This window comes from Triticum aestivum, chromosome 2D (assembly GCF_018294505.1).
Source record: "Triticum aestivum cultivar Chinese Spring chromosome 2D, IWGSC CS RefSeq v2.1, whole genome shotgun sequence".
NCBI lineage: Eukaryota > Viridiplantae > Streptophyta > Magnoliopsida > Poales > Poaceae > Triticum > Triticum aestivum.
The window spans coordinates 446,718,378-446,745,793 of NC_057799.1; the positions used below are offsets into that span (position 1 = coordinate 446,718,378).

The 27,416-nt window shown below is 47.3% G+C and overlaps 2 protein-coding genes across 2 annotated transcripts; one reads left to right on the forward strand and one right to left on the reverse strand.

The window, feature by feature from the left end:
- The first annotated feature begins 6,930 nt into the window (after nt 1–6,930).
- Nucleotides 6,931–9,439, forward strand: LOC123053734 (PTI1-like tyrosine-protein kinase 3). Its single transcript, XM_044477266.1, has 6 exons — nt 6,931–7,346; nt 7,460–7,831; nt 7,913–8,198; nt 8,332–8,464; nt 8,823–8,909; nt 9,006–9,439. The coding sequence occupies exons 1-6, from the start codon at nt 7,232–7,234 to the stop codon at nt 9,120–9,122; spliced, it is 1,110 nt and encodes a 369-aa protein (XP_044333201.1). The 5' UTR covers nt 6,931–7,231; the 3' UTR covers nt 9,123–9,439.
- A 25-nt stretch (nt 9,440–9,464) lies between these two features.
- On the reverse strand, nt 9,465–16,101 carry LOC123053733 (CMP-sialic acid transporter 4). Its single transcript, XM_044477265.1, has 16 exons — nt 15,844–16,101; nt 14,907–15,175; nt 14,305–14,421; nt 13,991–14,047; nt 13,636–13,713; nt 13,077–13,121; nt 12,894–12,953; nt 12,298–12,420; nt 12,102–12,179; nt 11,792–11,861; nt 11,187–11,294; nt 10,929–11,062; nt 10,766–10,842; nt 10,446–10,494; nt 10,299–10,356; nt 9,465–9,792 (listed from the first exon to the last, which is right to left on the reverse strand). The coding sequence occupies exons 2-15, from the start codon at nt 15,075–15,077 to the stop codon at nt 10,312–10,314; spliced, it is 1,212 nt and encodes a 403-aa protein (XP_044333200.1). The 5' UTR covers nt 15,078–15,175; nt 15,844–16,101; the 3' UTR covers nt 9,465–9,792; nt 10,299–10,311.
- Nucleotides 16,102–27,416: the final 11,315 nt, after the last annotated feature.

A 27,416-nucleotide genomic window follows, 5' to 3' on the forward strand; every position in this document is an offset into this window, starting at 1 on the left:
ATGTTGTCTTCAGCAGGACTACAAGGTGTTGTTTTTGTGAAGAAATAAAAGTTCTCGGATTGGAACAAAACTTTGCGAGGAATTTTTATACAATAAAAGATAATTTCCGGAGCCAAGAACCACAGGAAGGAGGCACCTGGGTGGGCAGAACCCAACAGGGCGCCCCCCTCCAGGCGCGCCCAGGTGGGTTGTCCCCACCTGGTGGCCCCGCAGACCTCGACCCTGATACTATAAAATCACATTTTCGGAGAAAAAAATAGGGGAGGAAGAATTATCGCGTTTCATGAGACGGAGCCGCCGCCACCTCCTGTTCTTCATCGGGAGGCCAGATCTGGAGTCCGTTTGGGGCTCTGGAGAGGGGGATCTTCGATCTTTGTCATCATCAACCCTTCTCCATCGCCAATTCCATGATGCTCCCCACCGGGAGTGAGTAATTCCTTCGTAGGCTCGCTGGTCGGTAAGGAGTTGGATGAGATTCATCATGTAATCGAGTTAGTTTTGTTAGGGCTTGATCCCTAGTATCCATTATGTTCTGAGATTGATGTTGTCATGACTTTTCCATGCTTAATGCTTGTCACTTTGGGCCTGGGTGCCATGATTTCAGATCTGAATCGTTTATCTTATCACCATTATATCTATGTTCTAGATCCGATCTTGCAAGTTATAGTCACCTACTACGTGTTATGATCCGACAACCCCGGAGTGACAGATGTCGGGACACTTCCCGGTGATGACCGTAGTTTGAGGAGTTCATGTATTCACTATGTGTTAATGCTTTGTTCTAGTTCTCTATTCAAAGGAGGCCTTAATACCCTTAGTTTCCAATAGGACCCTGCTGCCACAGGAGGGTAGGATAAAAGATGTCATGCAAGTTCTTTCCATAAGCACGTATGACTATTTACGGAATACATGTCTACATTATATTTATGAACTAGAGCTAGTGCCGTATCGCCCTAGGTTATTGCAGACTAAGGCATAGCCTAGTGGTGGGGAGGGGTTGATGTCTTCCCACCCATCCAGGTTCAAGGCATGGTACTTGTAATTTGGGTTTGTTGCACCAATTACACTGTAGGGGGTTCCCTTACAGTCTTTCTATCAAAAATATCATCCAACGAATTCATCGATCCAATGCCTACGAATTTCTCTTGTATTGTTTATGCTAAGTTACTACTGCTATTGTTACTATTGGACTTGCTACAAAATCATTGCTATCACTGTTACCGTTACTATTGCTATTGCTACTACTACCAAAACTATCATCTACTTTGCTACTGATCACCTTGTTGTAGATAATTAATCTCTAGGTGTGGTTGAATTGACAACTCAGCTGCTAATACTTGCGAATGTTCTTTGGCTCCCCTTGTGTCGAATCAATAAATTTGGGTTGAATACTCTACCCTCAAAAACTGTTGTGATCCCCTAAACTTTTGGGTTATCAGCAGCACCGCTCCCCCCTCCACCACTAGAGCCGGATTTGATCTTCACTTCCTGCACCGCCGCCTGTGTTTTTTTCTTTCTTCTTTGGGCTTGTTGAGTTGTGCCCTCAGCAGAACCTGTGTACCTTGTTTTGTGCTAGTTTGCGTGCGGCATGTGTGCGTGCATGAGCTGTGAACTTTGTTGGACGTTGTGCTTTGATGGTTTGATTTATGTTTAAAGCGGGGCGAAAGCCTTTTTTGGTAAAGCATATTAAAACTCAATGTGAAACTAAAGTAGTTCATGTACACTAAATTGCACATGACTCCAGGTGACAAATGCCAGATGGTAGAGTCGCCGTTGCCGTCGTAGATCTGCATCCAGCGTCTCCAATATGTTGGTTTATGATAAGATACTAGCACATTTGCCCGTGCATTGCAAATTGAGAAAATATTGACGTGATCAATCACTTCACAAAATCCACAATTCAACTCTGACCAAACATTTGTAATATAACTATATGAGATGTCTATAACTATACTGAGTTAACTATATATACCGCATGGTTGTTGTCCCTCCATTCTCTTATACAAGACCACTTCGTTTTTTTGTGTCAAACTTTGACTTATATTTTTGGTCAAAAAATATGGGTTATACTTACCTAATAATAAGCGGCTATTGATTCTGCCCGCCCACCGCCGTGGCCTTTTTGCAAAAAAGTCCCTATGATTTTTAATAATTGATCCTGCATTCCCTTCTTAAGTGGATATCTGAGAAAACATTCTGTTTTTGCAAAAACAACCCTGCATTTGAAAGTATTCAACCCGTGAATTCATTGTACGTCCACCCGCTTGGGCCTCAGCTGTGCCCAAAAATCCGGTAAAAATAGTCCCACCTTGCTCCTTCGGATCAAATTCTGCCAACTTATATACGTTCGCGGCTGCAAAAAACAAGCGAACCCAAGAGACCAACCAAAACAGGATGAGTCCGCTCGCTTGGGCCTCAGTTGTGCCCAAAAATCCAGTAAAAATAGACTCACCTTTCCATGTGTGCAGGCTTGACAAATCCCTCTATGGACTGAAACAAGCACCCAGAGCATGGTACTCTCGTTTGAGTTCAAAGCTCGAGACACTTGGTTTTGTTCCTTCAAAATCTGACACATCACTATTTATTTATAACAAGTCATATACGATCATATTTGTGCTCATATATGTTGGTGACATTATTCTTACAAGCTCATCAAATGATGCTCCTTGTTGAAAGATCTAAAGTCAGAATTTGCTCTTAAGGATTTAGGTGACTTGCATTTCTTCCTTGGTATTGAAGCGAAAAGAAACTTAGAAAGTGGTCTTCATCTCTCTCATGAAAAATATGCAGCTGATCTTTTGAATAGAGTTGGATTGCAGGGTTGCAAACCTTCACCAACTCCTTTATCCAACACAGAAAAATTGTCTCTTGTAGGTGAGCTTTTGAATCAAGAGGATGGCACCAAATACAGAAGCTTGGTAGGTGCACTTCAGTATTTGACACTCACCACACCTGATATTCTTCAGAAGCTTGGTAGGGGATTGCATCGAAGACGGTTATGATGGGTTGCTCTTCTGCACCGGGCCCTTGTGCAAGCTGACCTGCATTGGCCTAGCGAAGCAGCGAGGTCGCGCGTACAAGGATTCTCATTGCCATGGCCACGATTGCATTTGTAATATTTGCTGAATAGAATAAGGATGTTGATAAGATGGCATCCTCGAAATCGAAAGAGAAATAAAATAACCCATTTATTCATGAGTATTGTGTTATTCCGTGTTACTCTCTTCCATTTCTACCCCTACACGCAAGAACAGTCGAGGAGTGTAAATGGTTGAACCATGCATGCACCAGCTGTGCTTTCAGACCCTCTTCTACTCCCTTGGTCATGGGCGAGGGTAATCTTCACCATTCCCGTCGTGCCCGCGACTGGTGTCATTGCATCCGGCGGCACGAGACCTCGTCTCCTTGGCGGGCTAAGAGCATCTCCAGCCGTTGCGCCTCTACGAGACATTTTTTCAGCCTCCTGGGGTTGCGCGGAGAGAATTGTGCACTGGGGTCGAAAATTCTTCCAGTCGTCCCCGCCCCCCGTTCGTCCCGCCCGCGCCGTGCCACGGCCTCGCCGTCCCGCGCGAGCTCCTTCCCGACGATGGTGTCCGCCAGCCGCCTGCGTCCGAGGCTCGTCCGGGGCGAGCTCTGGCCACGCCCGTCCCGGCCTCGCGCGGCCACGAGCTTCGCCCCGGCCACAGGCTTCTCGGCGGCCTCCTGGCCTGGCCGCCGACGCCCCGGCGATGCAGCGAGAGGAGAGACCAGAGCCCGATGGCACCTCGTCGTTCCCCTGGTTTTCTGTACTGCTCCGCTTGTCTTCAGGAACCAGCCCGACCCCGGCGGACACCACCGACGAGTCCATGGAAGCCACGCGGCGAAAAGTCTGCATCCTCCTGCGTTGTGGCTCCGGCGACCTCCCCGCGAGCTCACGCGGCCGCCGTGACGCCCGCACCCGCCGTGACTCCGGCGCCCAACCGCCGTGACGCCCGCGCTCGCCCGTGCCCCAGCTCCGGCGCCCTGCTCGCCGCGCCCGTCCCGTCCCGTGCGCGCCTGCTAGCCTCGGTGGGTGGGCATTGGGGGAGTGTGCCTTGTGCGGCCGAGCACGTGGGTGGGCCTGGAGAAAAGAGAAGGGGGGAGAGAGAAGAGAGGGAGTTGGGACACTGACAGTGAACCGTTTGCATGCAAATAATATTGCCGGCGTCCTCAGCTGCCTCGGGGGGGCTGGATTTCGCCTGGGCGCGCCGGCCGTTTTTTTTCTCGAATCCGGCGAAAACTGGGTTTTTGGGGTGACAAGTGGGAGGAATTTTAATCGCCGATGGTGAAAAAGTGCCTTCGAGAGGCTTTTTGGGGGACTAGTAGAGATGCTCTAAATGATTCAGCGCAGTGGCGAAGGACGAAAAAGATTTGCGATGTGGCCAACTCAAAAGGATACTAAAACTCGATGCAAAACTAAAGTAGTCCATGTACACTAAATCGCACATGACTCCAGGTGACGAATGCCAGACGGCAGGGTCGCCGTCGCCGTGGTAGCTCCGCATCCATCGTCTCCCGTATGTTGGTTTATGACGAGATACTAGTACATATGCCTCTGTCGGTGCGCTTCTGTCGGTGCGCTATAACGTGAGAAAATATTAATGTGATCATTCATTTCACAAAACCCGCAATTCAATTCTGACCAAACATTTATAATATAACTATATGAGATGTCTATAAATATACTGAGTTAAATGCATCTTCAACACAGATCCGTAAACCTCCCGCAACCGTTTAGACCACGGGAGCCATCCAACGCTGACATGTATCGATCCGTGGAGCGGTCCGGATGTGATTTCTCCTACAAATCAGATACAAACGTGAGGGACTTTTGCGGGAGTTCGGATCGATCCCAAGCCTGCTTTCTAACCGTCCCGACCAACCAAAAACCCCTCCTCCACCCCTCCCACGCGCGCTCCCGCCCGACGCCAGTTGCCCGCATTTATGTCGTTGTAGAGTGCACCGCTCATCATTGAAGACGGCTCAGGGCAGACACGGCCTCTCACTGCCTCCGACATTGAAGCGGCGCGCCCGCAGAGGGCGCCGCGTGACTTGAACCCGAGATGTCCTGTTGTTGGCCGACGCATGCAACCACCAGGACACCACATCTGTTGTGTTCAGTTGCTCCCTTTTTCTTCTTTCTTTTCTTTTTTATATTTTGTTTTTCATTTTCCCTTAAATTCGTGGTCATCTTAGTAGGAAAAATAGCAAATGAAAAAAAATGTCGTGAACCAGATTTTCAAAAGGAAAAAAGAGGTCAAGAATTTTCAAAAATATTCACCGATTTAGAAAAAGTTCAATAATTTTGAAAATAAGTTTACAGATTTTCAAAATAAAAGTTCATGGATTTTGGAAAAAAAATGTAAAACTAAAAAGAAGAGTTCGTGGATTTAAAAAAGTTCACATATTCGAAAAAGTACATGAGTTTTGTAAAAAAGTTCATGAATTAAAGAAAAACAATTGAAAAAAGTTTCACACATTAGATAAAAAGAATAAAAAACTATATACGGAGCTTCCATGAACAAAATAAAGAAGAAAATAAGAAATTGGAATAAAATTTTCACAAGAGGTGAGGCGACGTGGTTGGTAAGGACAGTTTGCGCCGGAAGGGGAGGTTGCGAGTTAAAATCACCTTGTGCGCGCATCGTTTTTTAGCAGTGTAACAGAAAAAAGACATTTTTATCAAAAAAAAAGAATGGACTGGCCTAGCACGGAGGACGGGTGCGCGCACGCACCTTTTTTTTAGCAATGTAACAGGAAAAACATATTTAACAGACATAAAATACAAATGGGGTGGCCCGGCACGGAGGACGGGTGTGCGCCGCGTACCCTTTTTTAGCAGTGTAACAGAACAGAAAAACATTTTTGACAGACTGAAAAATACAAATGGGCTAGCCCAGCACGAAGGACGGGTGCGCACCGTAGTCAAAGCTGCCGCTCTTTGGCCCACCAGCTGGACGAATCCCTGCCATGTTAACGTTTTTATGCTCAAACGGTATCAGGGTTCGATTTAGACCGGGATTGCATAGTTTAGGGTGCAATCGACCGGGATTCCGACTTTCAGATTCATTCCGCCGAACCACTACGAGTTCAGGGTTTAAAATGGACATTAAGGAGGAGAATTTTATAAAAAAAACACGCGCCCATTAAGTTAAGCGAGATGGTGCATGATTTTCAAAGCATTTGTTAGCGATTATCTCACTGGTCTCGGCCTTGGCCGTTCGAAGTCTACCCTGTGACGTTCCAGCTAGAAATGCAGCGGCCGCGTTGAGTCGGGTCGGCAGGCGTGTCATATACGTACTTCAAATCATGGGTTTTGGTCAAAACACAGACGCGAGCAGACGGCGGTTGGAAGCCGGGCGCCTGGTCACGCTTACGCAACTACCGTCGGCGCGGGAGGCGATGACACCGCCGTGCGGCCCGCGGCAGGGGCAGATAGAGGGAACTGGTTCAACCTGCGGTGCGGCTGTGGCTGAGGTGCGTCCGGGAACACCCTGCCTGCACCTGACGGTACGGCAAGCCGAGACGTGCCGTGCGGCCGGAGCATCTCTGGCCGGTCGCCCACCGCGCCCGGACGTCCCTCGTGCGCACACCGGAACTCGACGTGCAACGCCGCCGCAACCTCACGCAACAGCGACGCCTCACTCGCTATATTATTTCAAACGCGTTCAGATATATCTCCTCATAAAAGTCGGATAACAAAAAGACCGACCGGCAACAGCGACACCGGCGACCGTGCGCCACCTTCCGATCCGGTCAGGGGCGTGACCGAGCTAGCCAGCCACCGTGGCGTTGGGCGTTGGGGTGCATGAAGCTAGCTAGCTACAGCGGAGACTCGGTCCAACTGGAGTACTCGTCCAACTGCCATGTCTACTGCTACTCGTACGTCCACCGGGCGGGTCCGCACGCGAGGAAGTCCGCGGCGAGATGTCACGCTATTCCCAGCGACTGGACTACATATCACCTGCTCGACCGTTTCCCAGTCTCGGAACTTCGTCCACTACTTCCCGTCGCCGTAAGCTTCCCTGCAGCCATATCGTCCACAGGCCGGTAGGCAGGAAAATTTCAGCAGCTCGGTGTCGATAGATTCCCTGCGATACAAGAGCAGACAACAACAACAACTAGTCAGTCAGTCAGTCAGTCGCCTCAAGCTTTCTTCGAAGTTGCACCGGCGCTAGCCCTTTCTTCTTCTGCGGTGTGCCGCCGGCCGGCGATGAGGTGGTGGGAGAGCGTCAAGAGCCTGTTCGGCGACGGCGGCAACCTCGGTTGCCTGTCCTGCGTCGGGAGGAAGGCCCCCGAGGATCTCTACTCCTACCCCATGGAGCCCGGTAATTACTTCTTCAGTTGCTCCATCCGTCTCCCAAGCTGAACGGTAATTTCCGTCCGTCCATGTAATCGATCGCAACAACTAATTTAAAAAATTTGGTATCGTCGTGTCCAGCGAAGCGGAAACGATCGCGCGGCGCCGCTCCGGCGGCGGAGGAGGAGCCGGGCGCCATCGAGGTGCCGGCGGTGGCGCTCCGGGAGGTGAACGAGCTAACCGGCTCCTTCGACAGGGAGAAGCTGATCGGGGAGGGGTCGTACGCCAAGGTGTACAAGGTGACGCTGCGGAGCGCGAGGCTCGCCGTGGTGAAGAAGCTGGAGAAGACGTCCAAGCACGCCTCCAACGACGTCTTCCGCCGGCAGCTGGCCGTGGCGTCCAGGCTGCGGCACGAGAGCTTCGTCCGCCTGCTCGGCTACACCATAAGCGGCGACCTCCGCGTGCTCGTCTACGAGTTCGCCACCATGGGCACCCTCCACGACGCCCTGCACGGTACGCACGCACGACCTGCAAAACCCCACGCCATTATCGACCTTGAGCTATGCACTGAGTGACTGAGTGACTGACACGCAGGGCCGAGGGAGGGCGTGGGGGCGCGGGAGGAGGTGGAGGAGAGGCCGGTGCTGAGCTGGGCGCACCGGGTGCAGATCGCGCTGGACGCGGCGAGGGGGCTGGAGTACCTGCACGAGAAGGCGTCGCCGCCGGTGGTCCACAAGGACGTGCGCTCCACCAACGTGCTGCTCTTCGACGGCATGAGGGCCAAGATCGCCGACTACAACATGTTCAGCCAGGCCGCCGACATGGCGCGACTCAACCGCTCCACGCACACGCTCGGCTCCTTCGGCTACCAGGCGCCCGAGTACGTGCCTTAACCCTACATCATCTCATCTCATCTCGCCGCCGGCGCCCTTGTTGATATTATACTACTCCACGTATTCGAATTTGACGAACGTGTCAATTGCTTCATTTGCTTGGTTTGGCTGGGCATTCAGGTACGCGATGAGCGGTCAAATGACGGACAAGAGCGACGTGTACAGCTTCGGCATTGTTCTCCTGGAGCTCTTGACGGGCAGGAAGCCGCTGGATCGGACGTTGCCGCAGGGGCAGCGCAGCCTAGTCAACTGGGTGAGCAATGCTTCTCAGTCCCATAATCATCCTACTATTTGCCAAGCTAAGAAACTGCCAACAATCGGTCGGTGAAAAGGTTTAACAGACACTTGATGGTTGATGCAGACTAATCATTTTTTTCTTCTTTCTGATCTGACAAACAAACTATACCATCAGTTCAAGTTAATGAAAAGTAACATTTCTCTTGCTCTTTTCCTTTGCACAGCTTCTAACTAGAATTGATAAGCTTTATTAATAAAAAAGAGCAATGCAATCAAGACAGAATTAAGTTACCGTGGCAACACACATTTGCATTTTTCATTCTGTCTGGAAACAAAGTTTGATGAGTCTCCTGCTCCTACCGATGCACCTGCAGGCATCTCCGCTGCTGACTGAAGACAGAGCTCAGGAATGCATCGACCCGAGGCTCGGCGACAAGTACCCTGCCACCGGAGCGCTCAAGGTCTCTCCACACGGTTTCATCTCGCATTTGTTTACCTGAATCCATCTCACTGTAGCCCAATGTAACAAGGCCTGCAAAATTTGGTGCCCCTTGCAGCTAGGGAGGATCGCAGTGCAGTGCCTCCAGTATGACCCAACCTACCGGCCGTCCATGGGCACCATCGCCCGCGTGATCAACTACGCCGTCGTACGGGACCAGCAGGGCGTGGTCTGATGATGTGCGCGTACCAGCCGGTACGTGTGGGAAGAAGTCGTTGCCGTCGTCCAGTGGTTCTTCCTTAGAATCACCGTGCACGTGTAGTTGCCTGTACCATTGTAACTTTTTTGGAAGGCACTGTATGTGTTATCTGAACTTCGTAAGCTTGCCAGCCATGTTTGAGTAGCAGCTCGTGCCACGCAAGAAAAAACCTGTAGCCCGTCGACAGAAGCATTCTATTTATTCATGCTCGTTTCAGAAACACACGCACATGCATAGATGATAGGAGTACTGTTTTTTCCTTCAGTCTTTCCGTCAAGAAACGTTTGTGGGCAGATAATAAACAGAGCACTGAGCTCGTCAGGGAAATCTGATATGCAGCATTTAATAATGGTGAGTACAGATGGATATACATTTGATACAACATTGAGCACACCAGTTTAGCCAAAAGGCGCATGAGAAAAACTATCGTATATCATCAGTGAATTTGTGTAGAATAAGTAGCGTGTACCACCCCCTCATTTGTCGCCCCCAGAAAAGTTGGGGTCAAAAAAGAAAGAAAGAATAGGATGGCCTCTTACATATAAATATTTCTTTTCCTTTTACAGTTTACAAGAGCATTTGGTTTAATCTACCATGCTACAAATATTTGTGGTTCGCGGCAAAAAGAATTTTCTTCTATACCTACCTGCATAACAAAAGGGAAACAGGTTCATCAAAATTCTTGAGAATGAGGTGCCTTATATGTTAAGGATTTGTAGTTACGTGTGCTAAATATAACACCAATTAATAAAACAAAAGTAAGTTATTTCTGTTGCCAAACAAAACAAATTATTAGGTTGCTGTAAGCCAGTGGGGTCACTTTAGGTTACGTTTGGCCCATTGATAACAGATGTTCAGGTAATACTTGTTACGGCCCTGAACTCTTTTCCTATACTGGCTGCCGTGACAGATGCCAACCACGATAGCTACATGTTGAAGATGTAAGCAAAGCTGTAAAACACTGAATGCAATATGGTTAAACTCTAGATGCAGCAAATTGGTTGTTTCGTCTGACAAACAATTAAGTGGTGTGCTAACATAAATGAACATTTCCAAACTATCGTATTCAAGGTTCAGAACTTTGCAACAGCATGATTTACAAAGTAAAACAGTAACTTATCTCGAGATGAAAAACAAAAGTATGAGACTCACCTCAAATATAGTGTTAGATTGGCAACAATGGTTTTCTATCATCGCTAATGTGGCTTGCCTGAGAAAATGGCCAGCACAGGAAATAAGTCAATACTAACAGAAGAATGTTATCCCAGATTTTATTTAGTCAAACGATGTAGCACTTACATCATCAGCAGCACCAGCAGTCATATTTACAAAAGAAGAATCGGATGACCTGCCAAGAAGAATTTTTTTATCAGATTAGATGTTCGGAAATATTTCTGAACACAAATGCATGCCATCACCAGTCAATATGCTCATCAATATAACAGAGAGAATCAATAGAACAGTTTATTAATGTATGAAAATAGCACCAAGTCGAAGAAACCAGACAAGAACTTCAACTGCAACTCTCAGAAATTAGAAATTCGAAGGTTGCTACTTGACACTTTCACTTCATATTACATTAATATAGAATAGAAAAACAAGGCAAGAGAAATATTCACCTATGTTTCTGTGCATCTCCCAACTCTAAAGTTCCAGCTGGTTTGTCATCTTTGACTTTGGCTAGTGGCGAGAAAAACTGAAAGAAATAGCTCTTATATAAGTTCAGTTGAGAGTCAGGACCAACTTGGCACAACAAGCTAAAGAATAAGAAACAACAATCACCTGATGCATTGAGATAAACACTATTGAGATGCCTAATAGAAAGTTAATAGTCAGGGTATGTCCCAAAAATGCAGCAGATGCTAGCCCAGTAAAAATTGTGGCCACTGTTGATGAGTACTTCTTCAAAATTGTGTCTGCAGTGTGATCTCAGTTAATCAGATGGAAATATGAGATTATGAAAGAAGATTTCAGAACGAAGGCCCAAGGACAGGTAAAAATAATATGGTATATGAGAATGAAATGGCGATCATCCTTTACCTGCATACTTAAAGAAGAATGAAGAGAGAATTCCTTGCGCAGCATTGTTACAAATGAGGAAAAAAGTGGCCCTTGAATGCCCTCGAAGGATATCAAAACTCTCTGGCCCTGCAACACATGGGCCAAGTTTAAATTATACATAGCTAATGCTGCAATAGCCAATAGTCAGAGGAAAACACAAGACGCCATGGGGTATTCATGAAATGACTCCTTGGTGTCCAAATATGTAGTAAGTTAACAACAATGTGCAATAGCACATGGCTTAAGTTCCTGACTTTCTAAATTAGGATATTTCTGCAAGATCCTAATGATGCTCAAACCACATAGACCATAGTTCACAGCACAAGATTTTGATCAACATATCAAGCACTAAACAGCCATTCTATTTGCCTGCTTTGTAACCTCGCAGGTAAAACAGAAACCCCAGCTTGTGTACCACACCTCTGTGGTTTGTAAAACCTAAAAACTACTCAGCAAGTGTTGTATGGAATCCTATTCTCCTAGCCACACACATATAGACCTTCATAGTACAACAGTCTTAATGAATAACACCCTTATTTGTTGTCAATGAAAGCAAGTTTTCACTTTTCACATAAGATGGTTACCTTGAACTATGACGGTCCCTAGGATTCCAAGGAGATTGAAAATTGCACCATAACCATACAGAAACACATTCTGCATATTATGTTAAACAGTTAGGGTGAATGGAAGGAATAAAAAACAGAGGAAAGTGGAAATTGGGCAAGTGCATATTATGTTAAACAGTTGAATGCAAGCGCACCAAACTGGTAAGCATAAAAATGACATGATAAGGATGTTCACTTATTGTTTTCAGGCAGAGAACATAGTACGGCATTATGCACATGGACTATTACTATTTGAAAGAGCTGGAAGACAATCCTTAGTGGGAATTACCTGAAGATAGATGTTTGTGTCGAACTGACTTTTTAATGCATACTCGTTGTAGACAGAGGCAAATGATGGGACAGTAACCTACAATTTCACATACATATATATACATGCATGAACTCTGGATCCAATAATGGTTTAGTCATCTGAAGCAACACAAAGAAGATAAGTATAAAGATCAAACAGTTCAGTAGAAACTTACAAATATTAGTGTGTATATGTATGCAATTGCGGTGACCGGAAGACCAAAAGTTTTGGTGCCCTCAGGCATTGAGCGTAGTTGATTCACGCTGATTCCAATAAGCAGCAGGCCAAGGGCTTCCCACTAATATTTATCAGAAAAGAATGGGGTTATTTATCAATATTGCTGAAAGCATTTGAATTACAGCGTTTGCAGAACACATACTTGTGTGCATTAGTTCTTCCTATATTTGATTTAATTTAAGTTGCAGTATTAACCCTGGTTCATTTTTAGCCAATTCAGGATTGCAGCTGAAAATGGCAACCATCACTGGTGGCAACTGATTTATATTAGTACTACAGAGGTCATGAGAAATATAGTAAGCAAAGGGGAGAATAAAACTTTGACAAAAGAAGTGCAACTTGCCTAATGACTTGAAAAATTCAAAAAGGTTATTAAATGGAAATAAATCAAATATATTCACCCTAAGCCATTAATGCCTTTTCTATTTAAGAAACACCTAAACAAGAGAAATTATCAGGTGCACACAACAGCATGAATCGGTATACAACTGTAATTTAGTAAAGATATATAGATAGTTGCAATGCCAGCCTCACCTGAATTATAGAGAATTTCCTTCGCATTATAAACTTTAGGAGTACAGCTATGACGAGTACCTGGATTGTGTAGAAACAAGTATGATATTAACACTTTTGCATTTTCCAAACATATGTAAGCACATATTCGCAGACACTGCATGGCTAAGCTCGAGAACATGGTAATACATGAAAAATGAGTACCTTCAGGTTGCTTAGCATCTTCACAGTCGAGGGGTTGAAGTATAACTGCATCCGAAGTATAATAAGATACTTTACATGACAGAAGAATCACTTCCGGCCTCTGCATCTAGGATGCACCCAGCCATTTAAAAAAATATAATAGTTGTAACTAAAAGAAGGCAGAACTAAAAGAATATCAGAAAATCCTCGAAGGACAAGAGTACAAGTTGGTACCAAAAAAATCCTGCTGTTTGGTTGATACAAGTTACTAACAGAACTGATATGAATCCAGCTGACTGAATATTAAATTTGAAGTGAATTTTTTAATTCATTAATTAAAATGTATGGTCTGATCCTTCCAAATGAAGGTGATAATGAATTTCCTTCTCAAGGCGTGACAGACTTAATTACACTGTAACATAATTATCAAAGATGCATCGTCTTGTACATGTAAATTGATAAACTACATCAAAATAACTGTAGGTTTCGTAAATATCAGGAGTACCAAAATATTTACTGGAGAAAATACAAGTACATTGCACAGAAGAATGGGAGTTCAGCCAGTTCAATGAACATTTACCTGCATGATAAACTTTAAGTAGTTGTTGATGGCATATAGTAGAGCAGGAATAGCTAAGAGTACATTGTTACGGGCTGCCTATACAAGAAAGGAATTGACAGATGAAGCAGTTAGTTGCCATACTAGGTACGGAGCTATAATAAATAAATAAGATACATGAAAACTGAAAGCAAGTCGGTTGGGCATAAAAACAACAAAAGAGATGAGCACCAATTGTTCCAAGGAATTGAAAACAAATAGAAACATTCTACATGTGGTTTAACATTAAAAGCGGAAGCAACATCAATTATTTTGTGCATGTTGAGCACAGTAACAAAAGAGTGCAAGGCGTTCTATGTTCTAAAAGATAAATCACCTGTACAAAGGTCGAAACTGAGAGAAGTGACTTCTCCCCAACCTTCTGTTTTCTAGACTGTCAAATAGAAAAGCAACAACATTAGGGGGGTAACACCTTCAACACAATAGAACACACACATGCATAAACTCATTACTGCCGATGTAATAAAAAATAAAATTATTGTTTCTACAACACTTTGATTACCATTGCCAGTATTGACAACGATGCACTAAAAAGTTGATAGTTCATAGCAGGATAGTATACAGATACAGATACAAGGACTGAAACACAAATAACAAGTAAGGAAAGGATATAGGCCGACAAGAACTAACCTCAATTATTAGCATTATCATAGCAAAGAAAACCTTTGTAACTTCCGTCAAAAAGTTAACACTGATGGGACTGAACTGAAATTTCCCATCAACCTTGCACATAAAGACTAGGATAGGCTGCAGAGCAAAGTAAATTATTAGCACAATTGCAAATTGTCTGCAATCAGATACACGCTACAGATTGACTACATGTTTGTACGAACTCCACATTACAAATGTACAGGTAGCCATTAGCCGATTTAGTATTTACTCTAGGTGAAACGCTACTGGATCTGCCAATATATCTTTTTGGCAAATTGATGATAATGCATTTTTAAGGGAAAACAACAATTGAATCTTATGACAACACTATAGCATGAAGTCCGCAGATGGTAGCCGTGTTTGGGAAATTCAGAAAAAAAAATCTCCGGCAAATTGAGAGCACAAGCAAACCTAAATTACTAGAAGAAAGACATAACCATGCTCTATCAGAAGAAGCACATAACATGGATTTGGATTCCCATTATCATGTTACATTTTCCCGTGAAAATATGACGCATTCAATCCCATCCAAACAGGTGTTGATTGGATATGAAGTTAACTATCATATTGAAAATGAATACCTGAAGGCCGACCAAGACGCAGTCCCCAGACACAAGAAGGAAGGTGAGCACACGCTGTTTGGATGATATCTTGCTCTTGTGCTTGTCGTATGCCCTTGATATGCTCCTGGGGGTCCCCGCCACGACCTTGGAGTGGCAGACGCTGCATTCCATCACCCCATTCCTCTGCATCTTCTCAAACCAACCAGGACTAGCAGCACCACAAACAGCACCAGCAAGAGATATATATCACTCTATAGCGGTGACATGTAAGGATTCCCTGCGCACACCTGTGTCCAAGACAAAAAATTCAAAATGAGCAAACTAATCACTGCAAACCGAGTAACTACTACTCCCTCGGTTCCAAATAATAAGTTCTACTCCCTCCAATCCATATTACTTGTCGCTCAAATGGATGTACCTAGCATTGAAATACGTCTAGATACAACCATTTAATCGAAAAGTAATATGGATCGGAGGGAGTAACATTTGTTTGAATCGGATGCATGTAGACATGTTTTAGTGTGTTTGTTCACTCATTTCAGTCCGTATGTAGTCCATATTGAAATATTCAAAACGCCTTATAATTCGGAACAGAGGTGATATTAGTTAGTCTTTCCGTCGAAATTCACAACATTCCGCAGATTCACGTATATCAGAGCAGAAATGAAATTTAACAAAAATAGCATGGCCGACTGGCCGTGAACATAAAAACACGTACTAACTTCCAAAGCCCGATATGATCCCCCATGAGAAACTAGCTAGCTAACCCATGACAGATCACAAAACTCCTAAAAAAACATGCAGCATAGCTACTAAGTCATTATCAGGTGCAGAGCAACCGCGTGCTGCTACCTACCTACACCACTGGATCACAAGGTACACTAAACAAGTTCCAGCATCGCAGAAATGAGGAGGACAATGAAGATATCAGAAGAACTCGTGCCTTCGACTGTACCTCGGGGGAGGTGGGATCGGCGGGCGGGATCTCACAGATCTAGCCCCGCCGGAGCACCGGGAATCTGGCCCTGTCCGCTGGGCTCGGCGCGGCCGGGTTGCTTCGGCAACGCTCCCGGCAGGCGCGCGAGTGCTTGCGTGGGCGGGACGGCGGGTGGCGTTGCGAGATCTCGGGTTTGGGCGGGCGGGAGGGAACAGGGAAGGGAGGTGTGAGCGCGGAGGTGGAGCCGTGGACGGGGAGGTGGCCGTGACGGACGGGAGGAAGGCGGGTGCGCCTCCGGTTTATTTATGCGTTTCGGGATTTGTTTTGACCTCCTTCCTCTTTGTTGGAGGAAATGTTGGAAAGTCCCCGAGTTTTACATCTTTCTTGTAGTCAGGCAGTCAGCCTACATTGGAATGCATTTATTTTGTTCAATCCTTTCTTTTTAAATAGATCATGGATGTGAATAAAGGTATGCCCTCCATCCAAACACATATAGCCTGATACATACTCTATATCAAGATTTGATCCAACGATATGATCGACAATAGATGAAATGTATGCTATAAAAATTATACTATTGAAAACTCCTTCTAAATATGAATTTGACGGTATACTTTCTGTGACATATATCTCATACATTATTAATATTATCGATGGTCAAATGTAAAACTCAAAATACGTATTAGGTGCAAAAGCATATTACTACATGCCTATGTAAAAGGACTAAGATAGTGTAATTTGCAAAGCGGATCAATAAACTTAGGTTGGCTCCGATGTTGGAGAGGTTTGCAACGTTACAACGGCGGCTTGTTCGAATGGAAGAAACCAGTCGCCAGTGACTTCCTATATTTTTTCGTTGCATCGTTGCCCGTTTTGTGTGGAGCGTGCTTCGTGCGGCGACGGGTTGCACGTGGAGTCCGGGATCCTTCTCGGATGTCTTTCGGTTGAACAAACCCTCGCATGGTCAGGGACGTAGACTGCTTGGGTGGGGTTTGCGGCAATATCTTGGGTCTTGTGGACCACTCGTAATAAAGCTTTGATAGAGGGTAAATTCTTCAAGCATCCGGCTGACGTGATATACAAATTGGTGATCTTTTTGAAGTTGTGGAAGCTTTTGGTGAGACCTTCGGAGCGATGAAGGGTGGAGCAGCTCGCAAGCTGCCTCCGCGCAGGGTGTTCTAAGCTTTGGCGTGCGGGCATGAGGGACAACACCGGCTTGGGGACAGCCCGGACTATCGCCCCACATAGGATGTAGACCTTGCACGCTACGTCATGTTATTGGTTCAGTTCAGGTGATACATCCGGTAATGAAATGTCAATGCACAAGATGAACCTGTCGAACATGTAACTCCAAATCAGCCTATCGTTCCACCCGGTTGGAATCTCGCACGTGACAGAGTTAGATGGCGTATTAATAAACCTGAAAGGTTAATTGAAGAGTGTAATATTGTTTCTTTTGCTTTATCTGTTGCTATTATTTCTTATGATAGTAATAAGTAGATGACCGCTATGTATGATGACACAGAATCACTTGAAAAGAATGACACTTGAAATTTAGTTAAATTACCTAGAAAGAAGAAACCTATTCGTTGCAAGTGGGGTTTCAAGAGGAAAGAATGTGTTTCTCCTAATGATGAGCCAAGATATAAAGCAAGGTTAGTTGCTAAAGGTTACAACCAGATTTCAAGTGTTGACTATAATGAAGTTTTTTCTCCTGTTGTGAAGCATAGCTTTATTCACACTTTACTCAGTATTGTTGCCATGAATGATTTTGAGCTTGAACACTTGGATGTTCAAAATGCATTCTTACATGGAGAATTAGAAGAGGATATTTATATGAAACAACCTCAAGGTTTTGTTATTCCTAGAAAAGAAAAACTTGTTTGTAAGTTAAAGAAATCTCTGTATGGATTGAAGCAATCTCCTAGACAGTGGTATAAGAGATTTGACATATTTATGCTCTCTTAAGGTTTCAAAAGGTCTAATTATGACAGTTATGTTTATTTAAAAAGTGTCAATGGTTCAGCTATTTATTTGCTCCTTTATGTTGATGATATGCTAATCGCTGCAAAGAGTATGTCAGATATTAATGAACTAAAGAAGCAATTGAGTGATGAATTTGAAATGAAGGACTTGGGTGCAGCAAAGAAAATACTTGGCATGAAAATATCCAGAGACAGACCGTCTGAAAAAGTATATCTAAGTCAGAAGGGATATATTGATAAAGTTCTTCGTCGTTTTAATATGCATAATGCCAAGCCAGTAAGTACTCCATCAGCTGCACACTTCAAATTATTATCAGCTTTATGTCCTAAGTCTGATGTAGATATTGAGTACATGTCTAGAGTTTCCTATTCAAGTGTAGTTGGTTCACTTATGTATGCCATGGTTTGTTCTCGTCCTGGTTTATCATATGCATTGAGTGTTGTCAGTAGATGACTAATCCTGGAAAAGAGCATTGGAAAACAGTTCAGTGGATTTCAGATACCCACGAGGTACTTCTAATGCTTATTTACAGTTTGGGAAAACTAGAGATGGACCTATTGGTTTTGTTGATTCTGATTTTGCTGGTGATTTGGATAAGAGAAGATCACTCACAGGTTAATTTTCACCATTGGTGGTTGTGATGTGAGTTGGAGAGTAACTTTGCAGTCTATTATGGCTTGTTCCACTACTGATGCTGAGTATATGGCTATTTCTGAGGCATGCAAATAAGCTATCTGGTTGAGAGGTTTGTACGCTGAGCTTTATGGAGATTTATCTTGCCCTACCATATTTTCCGACAGTCAAAGTGCTATATGTCTTATAAAGAATCCAATATATCATGAGAGAACGAAGCACATTGATGTTAGATTTTGAAGGAAATATGCCCTAGAGGCAATAATAAGTTGTTATTTATATTTCCTTATATCATAATAAATGTTTATTATTCATGCTAGAGTTGTATTAACCGGAAACTTAGTACATGTGTGAATACATAGACAAAACATAGTGTCCCTAGTATGCCTCTACTTGACTAGCTCGTTAATCAAAGATGGTTATGTTTCCTGACCATAGACATGTGTTGTCACTTGGTGAATGGGATCACATCATTAGAGAATGATGTGATGGACAAGACCCATCCGTTAGCTTAGCATTATGATCGTTGAGTTTTATTGCTATTGCTTTCTTCATGACTTATACATGTTCCCCTGACTATGAGATTATGCAACTCCCGAATACCGGAGAAACACCTTGTGTGCTATCAAACGTCACAACATAACTGGGTGATTATAAAGATGCTCTACAGGTGTCTCCGAAGGTGTTTGTTGGCTTGGCATAGATCGAGATTAGGATTTGTCACTCCGTGTATCGGAGAGGTATCTCTGGGCCCTCTCGGTAATGCACATCACTATAAGCCTTGCAAGCATTGTGACTAATTGAGTTAGTTGCGGGATGATGCATTACGGAACGAGTAAAGAGACTTGTCGGTAATGAGATTGAACTAGGTATTGAGATACCGACGATCGAATCTCGGGCAAGTAACATACCGATGACAAAGGGAACAACGTATGTTGTTATGCGGTTCGACCGATAAAGATCTTCATAGAATATGTAGGAGCCAATATGAGCATCCAGGTTCCGCTATTGGTTATTGACCGGAGATGTGTCTCGGTCATGTCTACATAGTTCTCGAACCCATAGGGTCCGCACGCTTAAACGCTCGATGACGATCGGTATTATGAGTTTATGTGTTTTGATGTATCGAAGATAGTTCGGAGTCCCGAATGTGATCACAGACATGACGAGGAGTCTCAAAATAGTTGAGACATAAAGATTGATATATTGGACGACTATGTTTGGACTTCGGAATAGTTTCGGGTGAGTTCGGGCATTTACCGGAGTACCGGGGGTTACCGGAACCCCCCCCCCCAGGGAGCATATCGGCCTTAATGGGCCTTAGTGGGAGAGGAGAGAAGGCAGCCTAGGAGGGGGCACGCCCCCCACCCCCCAAGCCCAATCCGAATTGGGTGAGGGGGCCGGCCCCCCTTTCCTTTCTCCTTCCCCCTCTTCCTTCTATTCCTAGTGGGACTAGGAAAGAGGGAGTCCTACTCCTACTAGGAGGACTCATCCCCCCTTGGCGCGCCTAGAGAGGCCGACCGGCCTCCCCCTCCCTCCTTTATATATGTGGGGAGGGGAGCACCCTAGGACACACAAGTTGATCATTGATCTCTTAGCCGTGTGCGGTGCCCCCCTCCACCATAATCCACCCCGGTCATATCGTTGCAGTGCTTAGGCGAAGCCCTGCACCGGTAGCTTCATCATCACTGTCATCATGCCGTCGTGCTGACGAAGCTCTCCCTCGACACTCTGCTGGATCGTGAGTTCGTGGGACATCACCGAGACGGACGTGTGCAGACCGCGGAGGTGCCGTACTTTCGGTACTAGGATCGGTCGATCGTGAAGACGTATGACTACATCAACCGCGTTGTCATAACGCTTCCGCTTACGGTCTACGAGGGTACATGGACAACACTCTCCCCTCTCGTTGCTATGCATCACCTAGATGGATCTTGCGTGTGCGTACGAATTTTTTTGAAATGACTACGTTCCCCAACAGTGGCATCCGAGCCAGGTTTATGCGTAGATGTTATATGCGCGAGTAGAACACAAGTGAGTTGTGGGCGATAATAGTCATACTGCTTACTAGCATGTCATACTTTGATTCGGCGGTATTGTTGGATGAAGCGGCCCGGACCGACATTTCGCGTACGCTTACGCGAGACTGGTTCTACCGACGTGCTTCGCACACAGGTGGCTGGCGGGTGTCAGTTTCTCCAACTTTAGTTGAATCGAGTGTGGCTACGCCCGGTCCTTGTTGAAGGTTAAAACAGCACATACTTGACGAAAAATCGTTGTGGTTTTGATGCGTAGGTAAGAACGGTTCTTGCTCAGCCCGTAGCAGCCACGTAAAACTTGCAACAACAAAGTAGAGGACGTATAACTTGTTTTTGCAGGGCATGTTGTGATGTGATATGGTCAAGACATGATGATAAATTTTATTGTATGAGATGATCATGTTTTGTAACAGAGTTATCGGCAACTGGCAGGAGCCATATGGTTGCCGCTTTATTGTATGAAATGCAATCGCCATGTAATTGCTTTACTTTATCACTAAGCGGTAGCGATAGCCGTAGAAGCAATAGTTGGCGAGACGACAATGATGCTACGATGGAGATCAAGGTGTCGCGCCGGTGATGATGGTGATCATGACGGTGCTTTGGAGATGGAGATCAAAGGCACAAGATGATGATGGCCATATTGTAACGCCCCGGATCCGATCCGCTAGGTGTCTCCCAGTTATTCGCCGTCTTTGCCATGTCATGTGCTTGCGTGTTGCATTTTGCCATGTCATCATATGCTTTGCATCATCATGTTTTTCAAAGCTTGCATCCATCCCGGTCTTCCGGTTCCTTCCGTTGTCCGTTCTGAGCATAGACACACTTGCGCGCGCTCGTTGCCCCTCTCAGACCTCGTTTCGTGAGTGGCCGAAAAATGTTCTCGGAATGGGTCAAAACTTGGCATGCAGTCTTATTATAGTGTAGACAGAGTGCCTGTTAAGTTTCGTCGCATTCGGAGCTCATTTGATAGCCCAACCGTTATACATATAGCGGCATCGTTGCCGGTCAAACGTCGGACGTTTCCGGTCTCCGGAAAACGGTTGCCGGGCTGCCTTCTCCCCTCTCCTCTCAGCCCAACCCCCTCTGCACAGCCCACCAGGCCACCTACCAACCCCTTCCCGCGTCCGGAGCCGTCCGATGATGATCGGAGGGTCCAAAAACCCTCTCACCCTCCATAACCTAGCCTCCCTTACTATAAATAGACCCCCTAGCCTCCATTTTCGGAATCCCTAGCCCCCTCCTTGTTTTCTGCGCCGCCCCAATCATCAGCGCCGCCGTTTCTGCACCGGCCACCGCGTCCTCGCCACTTGGCGTCACCCCACGGGCCAGCCGCTGCCCTTCAGGCGCCCATGGCCTACCCCCCAGCGAGCCACGTCGCCTCCCCACTCCTCCCCGCCGCCGTGGCCCTGCGGGCCCAGTTCCGGCCCGCCCAGGCTCGAACCGGGCCGCGCCCCGCGCCCCCCTGTGCCCGCTCGCCCCGCTCGCTCCCGATCGGGAGAGGAGCTGCCGATCCGAAGCCGCCCCGTGCTACGACCCCGCCGACGGAGAGCATCGCCGCCGCCCCGCCTCGTCTTTCGGGCGACCGGCGCCGCCCTCGTCTCCCCGCGCCGCCGCGCGTCCCCGGCGGCCGGCGCCGCCCCGTGCCCCAGATCCGGAGGCCAAGGACCAGAGGGGAAACCCTTCTCCCATCTAGGGAGGAGGTCAAGGAAGAAGAAGACGAAGGGGACCTGTTGAGGATATGACCCTTAGAGTCACCCACCCAGGAGGGGCCGGGTTACGTCATAATGATCATCACGTGAAGCCCAGTACCAAGTTTGAGGATGGTGGATCAATAATGGGCTTAAGACCCGGAGGCGGCTTAAGGCCCGTAGTGATGAACCGCCGTTATGGCAATGACTTGTAATGTAAGGCAAGAGTAGTTAAGAGTTCGAGCCGGATACTGTTATAAGCCGGCTCGGGACTCTGAGCGCCGCGGGGCGTCAACCTCTCTATATAAAGGGATGACCCGGCGGCGGTTCAGGGAGAGAACAGATCGAGAGCCAGGCATAGCGATTAAGCTCCCTGGTCATCGAAACCCTAAGTAATACCACCTCAACTGGACGTAGGCTTTTACCTTCACCGTAAGGGGCCGAACCAGTATAATCCTCGTGTTCCTTGTCCCGCTTAACCCCTTTAAGCTTCCTAGCTGCGATGGCTCCACGACTAAGTCCTTGCACGAGGACAACTGCCGTGACAATTCCACGACAGTTGGCGCCCACCGTGGGGCCAGCGCACGGTGGATTTGAGTTCTTGAAGGGCAGCTTCGAAGGGCTCAAGGGATATGCTGTGGGCCGGATGACCAAGAGTCGTCGCGGCAAGCTCTACATCGACGACGCAAACTGGGGCCCCGGCACCGGCTCAATCGAGTACGGGTACCGGGTCCCCTTCGGCGGAATTCATGTCTTTATTGGCAAGATTGGTGAGCCGGGCCTTGAGCCGGACCTCTGCGCCGATCTCCTCGAGACGGCTCAGCGTGCACGACTCGCCCGGACTCTGCCTACCTTGAAGCATGCTTTCATGGGATGCGTTCATGGAGGGCTCTCTGAAAGATCTGGATCTGGCGAGGAGACGGCCGCTCGCTCTGACGGCGAGTCATCCACAGAGGAGACCGACTCGTTATACCAACTTCAAGATGGCAGGCTCAGGGGTTGTTCCGATGGCGACAGTATTCCGGACCCCTTTGAGCCGCCGAGCCGGGTTGGAATCTTCATGGCTGGCGCACAACCTGTTCAAAACCCCGCCGCCGGGGCAGGAAGCCCTGTGCCCTCGCCGGCTCAGGTATTGATGGATCTCACGGACAAGATGACGGCCCTGTTAACCGCTACGGTCGCCCCAGTGGATCAAGCTCAACATGACGCGGAGGTGGCGCAGTTAAAGTTGGATCTAGCAAAAGCCAAGGAGGATCTGGCGGCGGAAGGGATCAGGATGGCTGCAGAGAGGGCGGCTCTCGATGCCCAGACTCAGCTGATTCAGGCGCAATCTTTCCGGCTCACGATGGATCAGAACGCGTCCAATGAGGTCATGAGAAGGAGGCATCAAAAGGCCCAATCTCGACTCCCTCCGGTTTACGATCCTCGAAACCTCTTCAACACGCCGGGTGCAGGGCCCAGTAACCCGCCAGAGATCACGGCGCCCGGGGGCGGAACGTCAATTCAACCCCAAGTAATGGGGCCTCCCCGGGTGAACGTTGCCCCGCCTCAGTACGTGCCAATACCACCGGGTCATTATGCCAACCCGTTGGAAAACATGGTCGCCGCGGCGGCGCGACTGGCGGCTCTCCCAATCGATGGCGACTCTCCGACGGCGGTTGAAACCCGCCGGGTCAGAGAACTCCTTCAGACGGCTCTGGCGCAACAGGAGGCATATTCATATAGCCGGGACAGGATTCATTCAACCCCTCGTCCAGGCCGGAGCCTGAGTTATAGCAGACACATGGTCTCAACGACCGGCTCTAGCAATGTCCGACGCCGTGACTTGCCTCCAGGCCACGGCTCGGTTCATAATGGGGCCTTTAACGCGGTAGACCAAGACAGAGCACGACAAGAGGCGGAGCAGGCGGCTCAGTTGACGGCTTACCAGCCACTCCCGGCTCATCCGACGGCTTCCATCGACGCGGGTATACCTACGAGGACTGGGGGTGTTCCTTGTCTGGTGCCGGCTCTCCGTAATGAACGTCTGCCCAAGGATTTCAAAGGGCCTAGGACGGTGCCTAATTACACGGCTGATTTACAACCCGGAGCATGGATCGAGAGTTACGAGATGGCTATGGAGTTGCTGGAGGTTAGTGAAGCGGCAATGGCCAAGTACTTCACCATGATGTTAGATGGGACTGCCCGCACTTGGTTGAAAGGATTGCCACCGAACTCTATCGGGTCTTGGGCTGAGCTAAAAGCCCGGTTCATCCAAAACTTCAAAGATACATGTAGGAAATCTATGTCAATTGTGGATTTGACTAACTGTAAGCAGCAGGAGGGTGAGTCTACAACCCATTGGGTTCGCCGGGTCAAAGAGATAATACATTCATCTGATAAGATGGATGCCGGCTCTGCAGTCTTAATGTTAGAGCAGAATTGTCGTTTTGCGCCCCTGAAGATGAAGCTCGGGCGACTCAAGCGCGATTGCAATGATATGGGTACGCTGATGGCGGCTCTGGTCAAGTACGCCGACTCCGATAGTACCAAGGATCCCTCGTCGGATGATGAAAGGACAGGGAAGGGAAAACGGAATGGCAATGGCAAGGGCCCCCAGCACAACTCGGCGATCCAAGGAGGTAACAAGCGTAAGGCTGATGGCAGTATGGAATTTGTGGCCAACGCCAATTCACAGGGTAACAACCACCGGCGCAAGGGGAGACCACCTCCCCGAGCCGGCGGGTCAGGCCCGACGCTTGAACAATTGTTGAATGAGCCTTGCCCAAGGCATGGCTCTAGGGAAAAGCCGACCACTCATCTATGGAAGGACTGCGCAATCATGAAGGCCTTTAAAAATTCCAATGCTTTCAATGGCAACAGTGGCCCGGGCGGCGGCTCAGGCGGTGGCGGCTTTCATGGCCCGGGCGGCGGTTCAAATTCCAATTCTCAGAATGTTCAAGGGGGCTTTAATCAGCAGTCCGGCCAGGGTCATCAGCAGCAGCAGGGGGATACCAGACTAATCCAAAGCAGCTCAATGGCGGGCAGTATCACGTGTTTACTACCAGTCTGTGCAAGCGAGAGCAGAAGCTCCATAAAAGGGCTGTGAATGCTGTTGAGCCGGCGGTTCCACGCTATTTAAGATGGTCTGAGCAGCCTATTGTGTGGAGTAGGGAAGATCATCCTCCCCGGGTTGATAATCCGGGTCACCTGGCCTTGGTGGTGGCTCCTCAGGTTGGGGGGTATAAATTCACTAAAGTGCTCATGGACGGAGGCAGCAGCATCAACATCCTCTATTATGAGACCTTCCGTCGTATGGGCTTAACTGATAAAAACCTCAGCCAGTCCAATACTGTTTTCCATGGCGTGGTGCCCGGCAAGTCGGCATATCCGGTCGGTAAGGTCGAGCTGGAAGTGGCCTTTGGAGATGAGTACAACTACAGGGCGGAAAAACTAACCTTTGAGGTGGTTAAGATAAGAAGTGCGTATCATGCTTTATTTGGGCGACCGGCTTACGCCAAATTCATGGCACGGCCGGTTACGTGTATTTGCAGCTCAAGATGCCGGGTCACAATGGGACCATTATGGTTCATGGCAGCCGAAGGATAGCCTTGGAGTGTGAGGAAGGTGACGCGGCTTACGCTGAATCTGTTTGTGCAACAGAGGAGTTGAAGTTTTACAAGGACAAGGTTGACCCGGCAGATATGACGTCTTTGAAAAAGCCAACCACGGAGCATGAGCCGGTAATGAAATTTAAGTCCGCTGATGAGACTAAACTTGTTGACTTTGTTCCAGGTGACTCATCTCAGCAGTTCAGCATCAGTGCCAATCTGGATCCGAAATAGGAAGGCGCGCTCATCGAGTTCATCCATGAGAATAGGGACATTTTTGCATGGAAGCCTTCTGACATGCCGGGTGTACCTAGAGAACTCGCTGAGCACACTCTCAATATTGATCCGAAATTTAAGCCGGTCAGGCAATTCCTCCGGCGGTTTAATGAGGAGAGGCGGAAAGCCATTGGTGAGGAGGTAGCCCGGCTCTTGACGGCCGGGTTTATTGTTGGAGTTTTTCATCCAGAATGGTTAGCTAACCCGGTGCTCGTGCTCAAGAAGAACGGCACCTGGCGGATGTGTGTGGACTACACGGATTTAAACAAGGCTTGTCCGGCTGATCCTTTTGCTCTCCCCCGTATTGATCAAATTATTGATGCTACGGCGGGTTGTGAGCGCTTATTTTTTTTGGATGCTTATTCTGGATACCATCAGATTAAAATGGCAGTTAAGGACCAGGAGAAGACGGCGTTCATCACTCCCTTTGGAGCCTTCTGTTATGTGTCTATGCCTTTTGGGCTCAAGAGTGCACAGGCGACTTACCAGCGTTGTGTGCAGAATTGTCTTCATAACCAGATTGGGCGCAACGTTCATGCTTATGTGGATGATATCGTGGTTAAATCCAGGGAGAAGGAGACCTTGTTAGATGATCTTAGAGAAACCTTTGATAATCTCCGGGTTTACAAGATGATGCTTAACCCGGCCAAGTGTGTTTTTGGTGTTCCCGCAGGCAAGCTCTTGGGTTTTCTGGTTTCTCACAGAGGCATTGAAGCTAACCCAAAAAAGATCAAAGCAATCACCTCTCTGGCTAAGCCGGCGTGCATAAACAACGTCCAGCGTCTGGCGGGCCACATCGCTGCTTTGAGCCGGTTTATAAGCCGTTTGGGTGAAAAGGCTATGCCTCTGTACCAGCTGATGAAGAAAACAGATGACTTTATCTGGAATAATGCTGCTAATGCTGCTTTTAAGGATTTGAAGAGACAGCTGGCTGAGCCCCCAGTCCTTGCTGCTCCCGTTGACAAGGAGCCCTTATTGCTGTATGTAGCCGCTAACACACGAGCCGTCAGTGTGGCTGTGGTGGTAGAGCGTAAGGAAGCGGGTAAGGAGTATCCGGTTCAGCGGCTGGTCTACTACGTCAGTGAAGTACTCATTGAGTCCAAACAACGGTATCCACATTGGCAGAAGCTTGTTTATGGGGTATTCATGGCAAGCCGGAAGCTTAAGCATTATTTCCAGGGTCACCCTATCACTGTGGTTAGTTCTGCTCCCCTAGGAGATATCATCCAAAACAGAGAAGCCACAGGAAGAGTGGCTAAGTGGGCTATAGAACTTGGGCCTCATGGTCTGAAATACGTGCCACGCACTGCTATCAAATCTCAAGCATTGGTGGATTTCATCAACGATTGGACAGAGCTGCAGGTGCCTGAAGAGAA